Source organism: Pipistrellus kuhlii, unplaced genomic scaffold (genome assembly GCF_014108245.1).
Source record: "Pipistrellus kuhlii isolate mPipKuh1 unplaced genomic scaffold, mPipKuh1.p scaffold_m20_p_30, whole genome shotgun sequence".
Taxonomy (NCBI): Eukaryota; Metazoa; Chordata; class Mammalia; order Chiroptera; family Vespertilionidae; genus Pipistrellus; species Pipistrellus kuhlii.
The window spans coordinates 3414778-3429062 of NW_023425530.1; the positions used below are offsets into that span (position 1 = coordinate 3414778).

The 14285-nt window shown below is 42.7% G+C and overlaps 1 protein-coding gene across 2 annotated transcripts in view; it reads left to right on the top strand.

The window, feature by feature from the left end:
• Window positions 1-13748, top strand: part of LOC118731253 (putative adhesion G protein-coupled receptor E4P) — a 53528-nt gene extending 39780 nt beyond the window's left edge. The window contains exons 14-16 of one of the 2 annotated variants that reach the window (XM_045589179.1): window positions 1581-1761; window positions 8717-8812; window positions 12720-13748. In XM_045589179.1, coding sequence (XP_045445135.1) covers window positions 1581-1761; window positions 8717-8812; window positions 12720-12722 — 280 coding nt within the window. In that variant the 3' untranslated portion in view covers window positions 12723-13748. The remainder of the gene's footprint in view (window positions 1-1580; window positions 1762-8716; window positions 8813-12719) is intronic. The other variant, XM_036459683.2, reaches the window with a different exon arrangement.
• Window positions 13749-14285: the final 537 nt, after the last annotated feature.

Consider the following 14285-nt stretch of genomic DNA (forward strand, 5'->3'; position numbering starts at 1 on the left):
ATACATCAGGGACAACTTATAGAAGAAGTAAAAACTACAATTTTCAGGTGATTTCTGAAAGATGAGACAGAGGGCCGAAACCAGGACACGGGCTTTATTAGAGGAGAAGACCCCTGCTGGGCTGCCTCCCACAGGAAGAGAGCACAGGTGCAGGGAAGGAAAGGGATGGGATAGAGCTTAGGGTACTTGGCACACGCTGATTGGTGGTTTCATATAAGGCACATGATTAGGGAGTTAGGAACCAGGGGCTTAGGGTATTTGGCAAGTGCTGATTGGTGGTTCAATGCATAGTCCATAAAAGGTGCCTGGTTAGGTGTTCAGGAATGTCCAGGCCGCAGGTGCAGTTTATCAGTTGGGTGAAGGGAGGATCTAACAATTTCATGTACTCCCTCATCTCTTTATTCAATAAATATTCACTGGGTGCTTCATTTGTGTAGCTCACTCGTCATATAAAATTAATGCCAGGACTATCAACATTAACTTTTTCACCCTGAAAGTTCACCCATTTTGGGATTCCATTCTCCTTGGTTGTAAAAACTCAAGTCTCATTGGTGCTAAACTAAATTATTAAAAATACTGATGACAACAGCTAATATTAACCAGGAACCTGATAGGTGTTGGGCATTTACCAAGATTAGTTCATTGAATGCTCACGATGCCAACCTCTCTGGTGAGCACTACTAATGTCCACACTGATAAGAGGAACAAACTGTTCAGCGTACCCAAGAGCGGGTACAAACTTTGCATTGGTGAGCCATATGGACAAAACTCAAAGGCATTTCTGTCCAACTTCAGATCTTGCCATCAATCCCATGTACGTATGAAATTAACCTAACATTTCAGCCTCAGTTTCTTCAATCCTGGAAGGCAGAAATGTCAGCCTTCTTGGTAGTTTCTCCATCTCTCTCTCTCTCTCTCTCTCTCTCTCTCTCTCTCTCTCTCTCTCTCTCTCTCTCTCTCTCTCTTTCTCCCTTTCTAGCCCATGGTCACCAACAACTCATTCTAGACACAATTTTTGTTTGAAGAAATCCACCGCTGTGTGATGTTCTAAAGCACATGTGTCAAACACAAGGCCCGCGGGCCAAATCCGGCCCGCCAGGCCTTGCAATGTGGCCCGCACCACGCTGTCATCACTGCACTCCGCTGTGTTTCCATCACAATGACAGTTTATGACTGTTCAGTAAACCATTCAGCCCGCGATTTAGGCTGGATTTTAGATTTTGGCCCCTTCTCTGATTGAGTTCGACACCCCTATTCTAAAGTCTTGATATCTTCAACATCCACTTTTTGCAATAGAAATTTCTAGAATGCACTTTCAATCTTCCAATAAGTCCAGGTAAGAGACTTAGCAGGAAAATCATTTCCAAGGGTGGGAGAAAGTGCTATTCTCAGGGGCAATAATTGGAAACATGGGTTCTGCCTCATCCTTATGCTTTGTGCCTTTGCAAAAGCTGCTTAGCCACCTGAGGTTGTTAGGAAGTTTAAAGGTGATGCACTCAAAGCGCTGAGCACAGTGCCCAACAAGCAGTGAGTCCCTGATAAGTGGTAGTACAATAGTTATTACTCTTTTTCCTTTTCAGAGTCATGACATTTAAAGCCATCGCTCAGCTGTTTACCCTGGGCTGTTCTTGGGGCCTTGGTTTTTTTATGGTTGATGAAGTTGGGAAGACAATCGGAACAGTCATTGCCTACATGTTCACCATCATCAATGTCCTGCAGGGCGTTTTACTTTTTGTGGTACACTGTCTCCTTAATCGCCAGGTAAAGTTAATTCCTTTGTCTCTGCGCTTTATTAAACGGCTGTTCATTCCTTGTTCTCTTCTGACCTTTTATATGTCGGGGTTGCCTTGATTCTGAGAAGTTGCTGTTTGAGTTTTCCATGTGCTCTAGGTTTTATTTAGCCTCTTAACATTGATCATTTAAGCAAATCTCTTAAGAACATGCAGTCATCTGCTCAGAGGTCATGTGGCTTAGACAACAGAATTTATCAACCCAGCATTCTGGAGGCTGGAATTCTGAGATCAGGGTGCTACTAATGTCAGGTTCTAGTGAGAGCCCCCAATTGGCTTGCAAATGGCCACCTTCTTGCTGTATCTCACACAGGTGAGATATTGCTAGAGTGCTTCTTTTTATAAGGACAGTAAATCTATTGGATCAGGGCTCTACCCTTATGACCTGATTTAACCTTAATTACTTCCATAATGGCCACAGCTCCAAATAACCACCAGTGGTCCTCATTGGTGGGTAAGAGCTTTAACATGAATTTTGGGGGTGTAGGACACAAACCAGCTCATAGCAGAGCATGTTATCAGTCAGGATAAGGCAGATTATGCTACAATAACTAATAGCCTCCCTCCCCTAATTTCAGTGACTGAAAACAATAAGATTTATTTCTTGCTTATGTTACATAGCTACATGAACTACATTATTTTCGTTTGAGGATGTATGCTGAGGGGACAGCCCCTCTGTAGAACATCAGTGTTCTCATGGCAAAGGGAAAGTGATCATGGCACAGTGGAGCTTAGCTCTCTTTCATTGGCCAAAGCAAGTCACATGGCCAAACCTGAATGCACAAGAGAGAGAATGAATAATTCTCCAGTAGTAAAGTGTACTACACGGCGAGCACAGTTGTTATAGAGTTTCTGAACAATCAAACAATGCAGGAGGAGAGTTTGTAGAGACTTACTTTATTCATCCCGCGATGGGCTTAGAGAAAATGAATTTAAATTCTAAGCAAGGCTATAAGCAGAACTCCTCTTTTTATTAAAGAGCCAGTCCTATGTGCATTTAATGGTTATCTCGATGCTGGCCTTGAAAACAATACAGTTCTATCCAATTAAAAAATGCACCTGGCATGGCATTGAGATTATGGGCATATCTAGTCTCTGGCCTACAAGATCACACAGCTAAGTTTATCTTCATCATTATTCAAACAGGCTAAAACAGACTAGAAAGCAGCAATATTAGAATAAGAGGCCACAGCAGAAAATTCCAAACAGCAGTTTTTTACAAAATAGGGGTTTTCCTTCTCACAGTAATATTTGGCAAAACCTATGATAAACTCAGAAAGACTTTAGTTTTTCCAATGAGTGGGTTGCTGTGTGACCTTGGGCAGACTGCTTCCCTCTCTGAGCTGTGATTTTTCTCATCCAAAAATGTGACAGTACCTCCCTCACAGGGTTGATAATTAAATGAGATAATTCAATATCAATCTCATAGTAATGACCTTGGCTTATACCAAGTTCTCAGTGAATGGCATTATTATAATTTTACTCTTTATAGAAGATTAGGAATGGCTTTCCTGGCTTTTTCTTTCTATATTAGTGAGTGGAACTACCAGCAATTAAGATGCAAGTGACAAAAAGACATTTTAATGGCTCATTAATTTCTCTTCTGTCTGTTAGAGCTATATATATATATATATATATATATATATATATATATATATATATATATGTAAAAGGCTCTAACAACTGAAAGAAGAGATGCAGAGAGTAAACTTATTTTACTCTCCAAGAGAGAAAAGGGTCAAGTATTGCTAGTCAATACCCGGCAGGGAAGAAAGGGTAGTCAGCGATTTTAAGCAGTGGTTGTTTGTTGCTAAGCAACAAGGAAGGGAGGAGGTTTGTGTTGAAGTAGAGCAGATGTGTGTGTGTGTGTGTGTGGGGGGGGGGGGGGTTGTCTTGAAAAGTTACAGTTTGTTTGCTTTCCAGAACACAGTCTAGCAGATGTCCTATCAGTATTTTTCCCAGGAAAAGAATTCCCAATGTAAAACATGTGTAGAACAAAAGTTATGAAGAGTTCAAAAGCGGTCTGTTTGAAGGGGAGGAAGGAAGGGAACTTTCTACTAACTAGAGCACACATATCAAACACAAGGCCCGCGGGCCAAATCCGGCCCGCCAGGCCTTGCAATGTGGCCCGCACCGCGCTGTCATCACTGCACTCCGCTGCGTTCCATCACAATGACGCACGGTGACATAGGAGGCTTGTGATCTCGCCGGCCGCCTCGCCGGCCGCCGTACTTGCTATCTATTACGCATGTGCATAGATAACAAGTCACGTGAGATTCAGGAGGCGTGACCTATAGTCCGGCATCCGATGTGGTTGTGCGGGTGGCAGAGCAGAGGAGAGAGTGAGTGTGCGGGCATAAAAAATACACAGCAGAAGCTGCCAGTTTCTGGCATAAAGTGCAGGCATAAAAATAGCAACAGAATCTGCTATCTGTACCCAGCCAGGCATTTATTGACTGACTTTTTTTCTCCACTCCATCTGCCAAATCAAGCTATCCCTGTGCAGTTTTCAACTTTTTCCTTCTAATGCAGATTTCCAATAAACTACATCTTTTACTGCCAATATTGATCCCAAAATGTCCAAGAAAAGAAAAGTTGATGGTGAAGGCAGACAATTTAATGACAAATGGGAAAATGAATACATGTTTGTGCTTAGAGAGGGCAAACCAGTGTGTATATTGTGTTATGAGACAGTGTCAGTGATGAAAGAGTACAATATACGTCGTCATTTTGACACCAAACATAATGTTAAGTATGGCAAATATACTTTGGAAGAAAAGCATAAAATTGTTAAAGAACTAAAAGGCAAACTACAATCACAGCAGCAAATGTTTACAAAGGCTACAGCAAAAAATGATGCTGCAGTGAAAGCAAGCTTTATAGTGGCTGAAGAAATTGCCCGTACTTCAAGGTGTTTTTCAGAGGGTGCCTTTTTGAAGCATGCTAAAAGTGTGTGAGCAAGTATGCCCAGACCAGATACAGAGTTTTCAAAATGTCAGTTTGTTAAGAAACACCATTGCAGATAGAGTTCAAGAACTCTCAGGAAATCTATCATCACAGCTGGCCGAACAGGCATGCAGTTATCTCGCTTTTTCACTTGCTATCAATGAAAGCACAGACAACACTGATACAGCGCAGCTGTCCATCTTTATACGTGCTACGAAGACCGACCTCTCTGTCACTGAGGAACTTTTGGATGTAGCTGCCATGCATGGGACGACGACTGGTAGAGATATATTTGAGGCTGTGGAGAAATCTATAAATAATTTTAAATTACCCTGGGAAAAGTTGGTGGGGCTAACTACCGATGGCGCACCTTCAATGTGCAGAGAAAAGAAAGGCTTGGTTGGACTAATGAAGGAAAGAATGCAAAAAAGTCACTGCCACACACCCTTGATTACTTATCATTGCATTATCCACCAAGAGGCTATGTGTGGAAAAGTTCTGGACATGAATGACATAATGACCACAGTCATTAAAACTATTAACTTTATACGGGCACGTGGCCTGAATCATCGCCAGTTCCAGCAGTTTTTACAGGAGGTGGGTGCAGAGCATGGAGACGTGCCATACCACACAGAAGTAAGATGGCTGAGCAAGAGCGCAGTCCTCAAAAGATTTTTTGAGCTCAGAGAACAAATTGCTCTTTTCATGGAAAGTAATGGAAAGCCCTTGCCTGAACTGTCGGATCCCGCCTGGCTATGTGATTTTGCTATGATGTGTGACATATGCGAGCATCTCGCCCAACTGAATCTGAAGCTGCAGGGACGCAAACAAGTCATCACGAAGATGTCTGACATGATCACAGCATTCCAGCATAAACTTCAACTATGGAAGTCCCAACTGGAACAGGACAATCTTGCCCACTTTCCCGTTTGTTTGAGTATCTCAACCACTATTTCTGGTACTTTTCCTTGCAGTCGGCTGGCTACCAAAGTTAGCCGTTTACTAAGTGAATTTGAGCGGCGCTTCTCTGACTTTAGAACACAGCACTCAGGCTTTGACATCTTTGCCAATCCTTTTACAGTTGATGTCAACAATGTGCCCCATCACCTTCAGATGGAGATAATCGAGCTTCAGTCTGACAGTGGCCTGAAATCAAGGTTTCAGGATGTTGAAATTGAGGACTTCTACCCTCTACTGCCCCCTGACTCAATGCCAGAGCTCCAACTTCATGCTGCCCATATTCTATCCATGTTTGGGAGCACCTATCTTTGTGAACAGATGTTTTCAATAATGAATCTGAACAAAAACAAGCACAGATCACGCATTACTGATGACAACCTCCATGCTGTTTTGCGGGGTGCTACAGCCCAAGAAATAAAACCAAACATTGACTCATTGATCCGGGGAAAACGGTGTCAGACATCTAGCCAGAAAACAAAACAATGAGCATTTTAGGTACATTCCAATATTACTGTTTTGCTTGATACCAATATTACTGTTTTGCTTGATAGCATGTGAGTTGGTTAACAGCACTGTTAAGGAAAAGATTGTTCCACTCATTTTAAATTCACATTTTTGGTTAACATTGTCAGTTTATGACTGTTCAGTAAACCATTCGGCCCGCGATTTAGGCTGGATTTTAGATTTTGGCCCCTTCTCTGATTGAGTTCGACACCCCTAAACTAGAGGTTCCTTGGTTCAGATTATCCGTGGATTGTGAAAACAGCAGGGAGGAGGGTGATGCAAGATTATAGTCTTTAGAGTATCTTATCTTATTCCACAGTTTGAACAGAGGAACTGTTTGAATCAGAAGAGCCAACCATCTTGGGATTTCAATTTGGTTATAGTAATAGTAATAAGAATAAATACAATATTGAATAAGTATTAAAGTGTGGAATTGAAGTGTGATATCTGAAAGTGTGGAATGTAATGTAAACAGACTGATAAGCACCCTTGAGTGGCCTGTGTGTGGAAATAGATAAAGTGATCTGTACCCCATATGTAAGACCAGATAGCAGGACTCCTGGGACCCTCTGATAAGACACACTGGCCCAAATCAGTTTGGCTCAGTGGATAGAGCGTCGGACTGCGGACTGAAAGGTCCCAGGTTCGATTCCGGTCAGGGGCATGTACGTTGGTTGCGGGCACATCCCCAGTAGGGGGTGTGCAAGAGGCAACTGGTCGATGTTTCTCTCTCATCGACGTTTCTAGCTCTCTATCTCTCTCCCTTCCTCTCTGTAAAAAATCAATAAAATATATTAAAAAAAAAAAAGACACACTGAAGACACCTCTGAGCACTGAAGGCACATAAAAAGAGGAAGCTCCACAGAAGATCAGAGACGTCCTTCTGCTCCTCCACAGAGGGTCGCACTCCACTTTCCCTGCCTGCTCCAGCCAAAAGCTCTGCCTGAGCCTCGAGCCCCTGTTCCAACTCACCCTCAGGTGGGAACATATGCATAGGTGACTGGGGTTCCTCAGGCAGAAACTGGACTTATACGGATTGCCCACAGTTCTTACTGAGTTTGACCGAGCATAAACTAAAAACAAGAGACAAACATTTAAGATGCACGAATCACACCGTTTTTTGTTGTTGTTGTTGTTGTTGTTGTTTTTACCAGAGTCTTGGTGGTTTCCAGAAGCCTAGGCAGGTTACTTGGAGATCCGCGCTTGGACAGGAACGATGCCGGCAGTGCTTCGGTCACAGCTGAGGCCTCAGAGATTTGGCTCACGGGCAGAGTAACAGCACACTCAGGCAGAGCTTCACGCAGTATTGTGAACAGGGAGAGAGGGGAGCGGAGAGAGCACGGCGGGTAGAGGAGCCCTTGTGGTCTCTGACCTGGTGCTTCAGTGTCCCTTCTTTTATGGCCATTTTCCGCTGTGTCATGAGTCTTCAGTGTTTCTAATTGGGGAGGGGGGGGGCGTGTCTCACGGGCAGCATTATCTGATGCTCTGGCACATTGCTACTTGTTTACAACTTTAGAGATTAACACATGTTAGGGTGCTTACAACTTTAAAGATTAGCACCTGTTAGGGCATTCACATAGTTACAGGCTAGTATATTCTTATTGGGGCTTGCAGGCCTGCGACAGCTCTGGGATCAGGAGGGGGTTGCTAGGGCGTTCACATAGTTACTATTCATTCTTAATAAATCAGGTATTGATAAATCAAGTGTTAAATACTAAATGTCGAACACTTCACACAATTATAACGATGTTAAACACACTTTAAATGTTAAACACACTTCACACAATTATAACTATAACAATTATTTATACCATAATCACCACCACCACCACCATCATTATCTTTGCTATCATCATCACCATTATTAACATGATTATATTCACTTTCATTATCACTACCATCATCGTAGTCACCTTCATCATCATCACTACCTTCATTAATTTCATTATTCACATGGTTACAGGCTAGTATATTCTTATTGGGGCTTAATTATTACCCTTATTATCGTAATCATCTCCATCATCACAACCATTATCACTATCACCATCATCACTTTCATTATTATCACCCTATAGAGTCCTTATGGTGCTTCACATTTAGTAAACACCTTTTCTACGACTTAGGAAAGTAAAATTTAAATAAAAAATCAGCCCAGCTGGTGTTTCTCGGTTGTTGAGTGTCGACCTATGAATCAGGAGATCACAATTCCATTCCCAGCCAGGGCACATGCCCAGGTTGCGGGCTCAATCCCAGTAGGGGCATGGATTGAGGCAGCTGATCAATGAATCTCTCTCATTATTGATGTTTCTATCTCTCTGTCCTTCTTCCTTCCTCTCTGAAATAAATAAAAATATACTTAAAATAATCAATATGAGTTTGGTCAAGACTATATAGAAAACCAATGAAAGAGCTGTAGAGAACAGTACCTAGTCTTTAGTCTTCTATTTTAGAATTCTTTTTTTGTCTGAACGAAGCTCTGGATGTAACACAATCCTCTATATTCCTCAAACTTACAGGTGCGAATGGAATACAAGAAATGGTTTATTAGGATGCAGAAAGGTGTTGAAACTGAAAGCACTGAGATCTCTGCTTCTACTACCCACACCAGAATGGTAAGACCAGCTTCTTTGCAATGCTGTGTACTTGTCTGAACCCCACATCTTGTGCGGCCATGAACATTCTCGTTTCTTGATCTGAAAGAAAAGGGAAATTGCATTAGATTCCTGCATTATGAAGCTGAATGTCTGAGTAGAATATGTGGGGTGTTATCCAAGGTGTCCCTTGAGATAAACTTAATCGTGCAGGTATTTGAACATTAAGTAGTTGCTAGCAAAGAGACTACTCTAAGCAAGCAGGACCAACAGAAGGCATTATTATCTGATTTTATATTAATACTAGTGGCTGGGTGCATGAAATTTATGCACTGGGGGGATGGGAAGGACGAGGTTCTGTCAGCCCAGCTTGCACCCTTTCCAATCAGGGACCTTTCAGGGGATGTCTGACTATGGAATAGGCCTAAACAACAGTCAGACATCTCTCTCGCAATCTGGGACTGCTGGCTCCTAACTGCTCACTTGTCTGCCTGCCTGATCACCCCTAACTTCCCTCCCCTTCTGGCCTGATCTCACTCCCAACTGTGCTCCTTTGCCAGCGTGGTTGCCCCAAATGCCCTTCCATGCTGGTCTGATCTCACCCCCAGCGGCCCTCTCCTGCCAGCCTGATCTCACCCCAACTGTCCTCCCCTGCTGGCCTGATCACCCCTAACTGCATCCGCCTCAGCCTTCACCACCATGGCTTTGTCTGGAAGGAAGGTGGACATCTGGAAGATGGCCATTTGAACTGGTCTAATTAGTATATTACCCTTATATTAGTATAGATAGATTATATAGAATAGGGTTGCTTAAATGGGGGTGGGGGTGGGAAAGCCTTTTTCAGCAGGAGGAGATGCTCTTAGCAGACAAAAATACATAATCAATATATCTGGATTGATAGCCAGCCATATGCACTGTACTGTCAAACCAGTCATTAAAAAGTTGAACTGTTTTCTTATATCTTATACCAAATAGCTGTTGCCCTTAAAACCCCTTCTCAGCTCCTAACTTAGGGTCTGCCTTCGCAGTTCACCCAGATTAGGTTCTCATTGGTCAGTTTCTATGCCAGTTAGTGTCAGAAGCTTCGCCTTCTAGGCAGCCATTGACTCCTTACGGTATACCCAGATTTGGTTCTGATTGGTCGGTTTCTATGCCAGACAGCCTGGGCCTGATCAGAGAGGTGGGGCTGATCAGCAGCTTCCGTGGAAACCTGGAAAGAAAGAGAGGTGCAGCTACTGGCCAAGCCCGGAGAGAAAGAGAGAGGCAAGGACTGATCAACAGCTGCCACAGAGGCTTCGGATCAGACCCTGCCTCTCTCTCCGGGCCTGATCCGCAGCCCCTTCAGCAGTGCTGACTGCAAAACTTACTTCCAGTGTTTGGTCAAGCCTTCAGTCATTACAGACCCTGGGTTTTTATATATTAGGATAGTTAAGACTGCTGGAGGAATTACACCACACCCTTAATATGTCACTCTAAAAGTGCTCTCTGAAATTACAGATTCTTTGCTTACCTGTACCTCATTATATGTTATTTATTTTAAAGACATCAAATATTTGGTTTTAGTCAGTCTATACTCTCTGTAAGTTTCATGGTTTAGGCTACTATTGTTTTCCTTTTGGCTGGAGCAATGCCTGGGCCATCAACTTAATTTGTTGTGTCTAAATTTGCTGTTTAAGGATGAGGAAAGAAACACGGGAAGCTCAAATAGTTTGCTTAAAGCTACTCAGCCAGTTAGAGGGATTCTAACACAGGTCTGTTTCCCTCCAAATGTTGACAACTTTCCTTGGTTGCTATTAGAATTGTTATTACTTCCGATGAACAACATTAGGGAACAACTGTTCATAGAACACACAATTTACCCTTAAAGGTAGTTGTGCTATGTGTCCTAACATTACCCTATTTTCACAGTATACACCATTGGCTTCCTTTTGTCCAAAATCACCAGTGGTTAAAGGACATGTCTATCTCAACTGTGAAAATGAAGTGTCCCCCAAAACACATTTAGACACCAAATCATCTCACATGGTGGAATCCATAGCCTAGATTTGGTGTACAGGCCAATGCTCTAACCAGCAAGCAACACTGGCCAGGGCCCCTTATCTTTTTTTAATCCTCACTAGAGGATATGTCTTTATTGATATTTTTACACACACACACACACACACACACACACACACACACACACACTGACATCAATGTCAGAGAGAAACATTGATCAGTTGCCTTCTATACTCACCCTGACTGGGACCAAACCCCAAACCTATGTATATGTCCTGACCTGGAATCAGATCCACAACCTTTTGGTTACTCCAATCACCTGAGCCACCGGCCAGAGCTATAATTTCTTATCTTTGAATAACACTTGCATTCTAAAAAGCACACATTGAACCTTAAAGTCTTCATTACCCTTCTGTAGCATTTAAGGGATTCGTCACTGTTGCTTTTAAATGATGCCAAAAGCCTGGGTTCAAACCCCAACTGTTCCACTTTCAGGCTCTGTGACCTGGCACTGAAAGAGCAGAATAAGGCTATAACAGAACTTCCCTTTTTATTGAAGAGCCAGCCCTTTGTGCACTTAGTGGTTATCTGGATGCTGGCCTTGAAAACAACACAGTTCTATTCAATTGAAAATGCACCTGGCATGGCATTGAGATAATGGGTATATCTAGTCTCTGGCTTACAAGGTCATATAGCTGAGTTTATCTTCAAGCAGGCTAACACAGGCTAGAAAGCAAACATTTTAATTTTATTATTTTATTTTATTTTTAAAAATATATTTTATTGATTTTTTTACAGAGAGGAAGAGAGAGGGATAGAGAGTTAGAAATATCGATAAGAGGCCGGGACTGGTTTGGCTCAATGGATAGAGCGTTGGCTTGGGGACTGAAGGGCCCTGGGTTCGATTCCGGTCAAGGGCATGTACCTTGGTTGCGGGCATATTCCTAGTGGGGAGTGTGCAAGAGGCAGCTGATCAATGACTCCCTCTCATTGATGTTTCTGACTCTCTATTTCTCTCCCTTCCTCTCTGTACAAAAATCAATAAAATATATTTTTTTAAAAAAGAAAGAAATATCGATAAGAGAGAATCATCGATCAGCTGCCTCTTGCACACCCCCTGCTGGGATGTGCCTACAACCAATGTACATGCCCTTGACCAGAATCGAACCCGAGACCCTTCAGTCCGCAGGCCAATGCTCTATCCATTGAGCCAAACCGGTTTCGGCGAAAGCAAACATTTTTAAACAGCAGTTTTTTTTTACAAAATAATTCCAGTTGCCTAACCCACCCTTAAATCAGCCAATAGAAATGCAGAGGGAAGTAACCCGGCGTACCTGGACTCTGGCCCTCACTCCACCAATCGGAACCAGACAACTCAGTGATCCAAGCATCACCCCGCCACCCAGCCCTAAGCCCTATAAAAAGGCTGTGCTTTCGGAACTCGGGGCTCTCTGAACTGTGCTGCTGCACTGATAGGGGCAGAGAAACTGGGCTCGAATTTGAATAAAAGGCTCTTTGTTCTAGAATCGGACTCAGCTCCCTGGTGGTCTTTGGGGACCTCAAAATCTGAGCGTAACAGCACAAGCCACTTAATGTCTGTGCCTCAGTTTCCTCATCCATAAAATGGGAGTAGTAGTACCTATCTCATGAGAATGAAATGAGGTCCTTTGAATTAAGTGCTTAGAATGCTGCCTGGCATACAGTAAGCACTTTTACCTATTTGTAAAAGATGAAATAAACAAAAAGGTCATCTATGATGGTGGTGGGGGTGAGGTGTGGAGCTGCAGAGTCAGATGGTAGGATCTCTTTATTCATCTTTGAACCTTAGTAATTCTATTGTAGTATGTCAGCACCTGCATGCTAGACTTTGTAGTGAATTTCTGAGGTGTGAATTTCTCCTCAGCCTTTTCTCCATGTTATCTCCCCCAAATAGGAGGAGCCAGGGAAGTCATCAGAATTCACCCACCGAAGAGACACTGTGTCTGTCCAATCACAGCCTGGGACTCATCCTGTCACTGTTTTTTGGCAAAGAACAGAACACTGAGCTGCTCACGGACGGCATCCCTAGGTCATATATGGATTGGACAGGCACCATCATCGGTGTGAAAAGGAGTCCTGTCGCCTGCCCCTGTTTTGACTTTTATTGCCACAGACAGAAAGGGGAACATGGGAACATTCTTAGACTAGAACCCAGAATTGCATGTTACGTGCCATTATGTGCTCAAGGAATCCTTTTTAATGACAAGGGAAATGAGTGGCTTTCCCTCTTCCAGCTGTTGCCACCTTGTCCGAGACTAATTGGCCAGCACCTGGGTTCAGCTCACAATCCTCTTGCTTCTCTGTTGCATTTCATGCTTCTAAGGATAGTACATTGCTCAAACATCTGCATAATTCAATACGTAATATCATATGAATACATATTAAAAAGGGGGGTTGCATTCTTGGAATGCAAAAACACCCCCACCTCCCCTTATTGCCCCATCATCACCTGAAGGAGCTTGTGGTCAGGCCACCAGCACTTTTCCTGAAAACAGTTTGAACCATCTGGTTAAAGACAATGTTGTTTTCTTAGTGTCGTCTTGAGCCTGTTCTAGTGTAAGGGCTGCTAAACCAGCATGATGTCTCTCAGTGGGGGTTTGGCCTTATTTATTTATTTATTATTTTTTTTGCCCCTTCTAATTCGTTCTCCAAAGTTACCAGACTTTAGGTGTATTTTTCAACACTAGAATCAATAAGTGCATGAACAATGCTCTTACCCCACATTTTAAAAAACAATTTTAAATTATAACAGTAAATGTTAAAACAGCTAAGAGTCATCATAATTCATTTGAAGAACTTTCACGTGTGATTTTTAGGTTGTGGACAAAAGACTGTGCCCCCTTTCTGCTCAACTCGTTCAATATCCCCGTCACGTGGCAGCGATATAACCGGAGGGTATAATTCACTCCACTGGCTGGCTTTGAAAAAGGGAGAGTAGAAGGGAGGGGGAGAGATAGAGAGAGAGAAACTTTGATGTGAGAAACACATCGACTCCTCTTGAAAAGTTGAAATTTCGGGAGACTCTCCTAGTGTTTTTAAAAATATATATGTTTTTATTGATTTTTAGAGAGAAGAAGGGAGAGGGAGAGAGAGAAACATTGAAACATCGACCTCTACTGGGCGATGCCCTCTACTGGGAATTGAGCCTGAAACCAGGGCATGTGTCCTGGGGGAGGGGGAAGGAGACCAGTCGGTGACCTTTCAGTGCATGGGACAGTGCTCACCCAATTGAGCCACACGGGACAGAGCTCATATGTTTTTGTCTTTTTAATATCATGCAATTTCAAATTTACATAAATAAAACTTGCATAAAACGCACCATTTTCAGGATAGTTTGACACTATGCAAATTTACTGTGTGCATAATCTGCTCATTTAAAACTTCCATTGCTAGCCATTTATCCCAGGGAAACTGTGATAAATTTGATTTATAAATACAGGGTGACCTGACATATAAA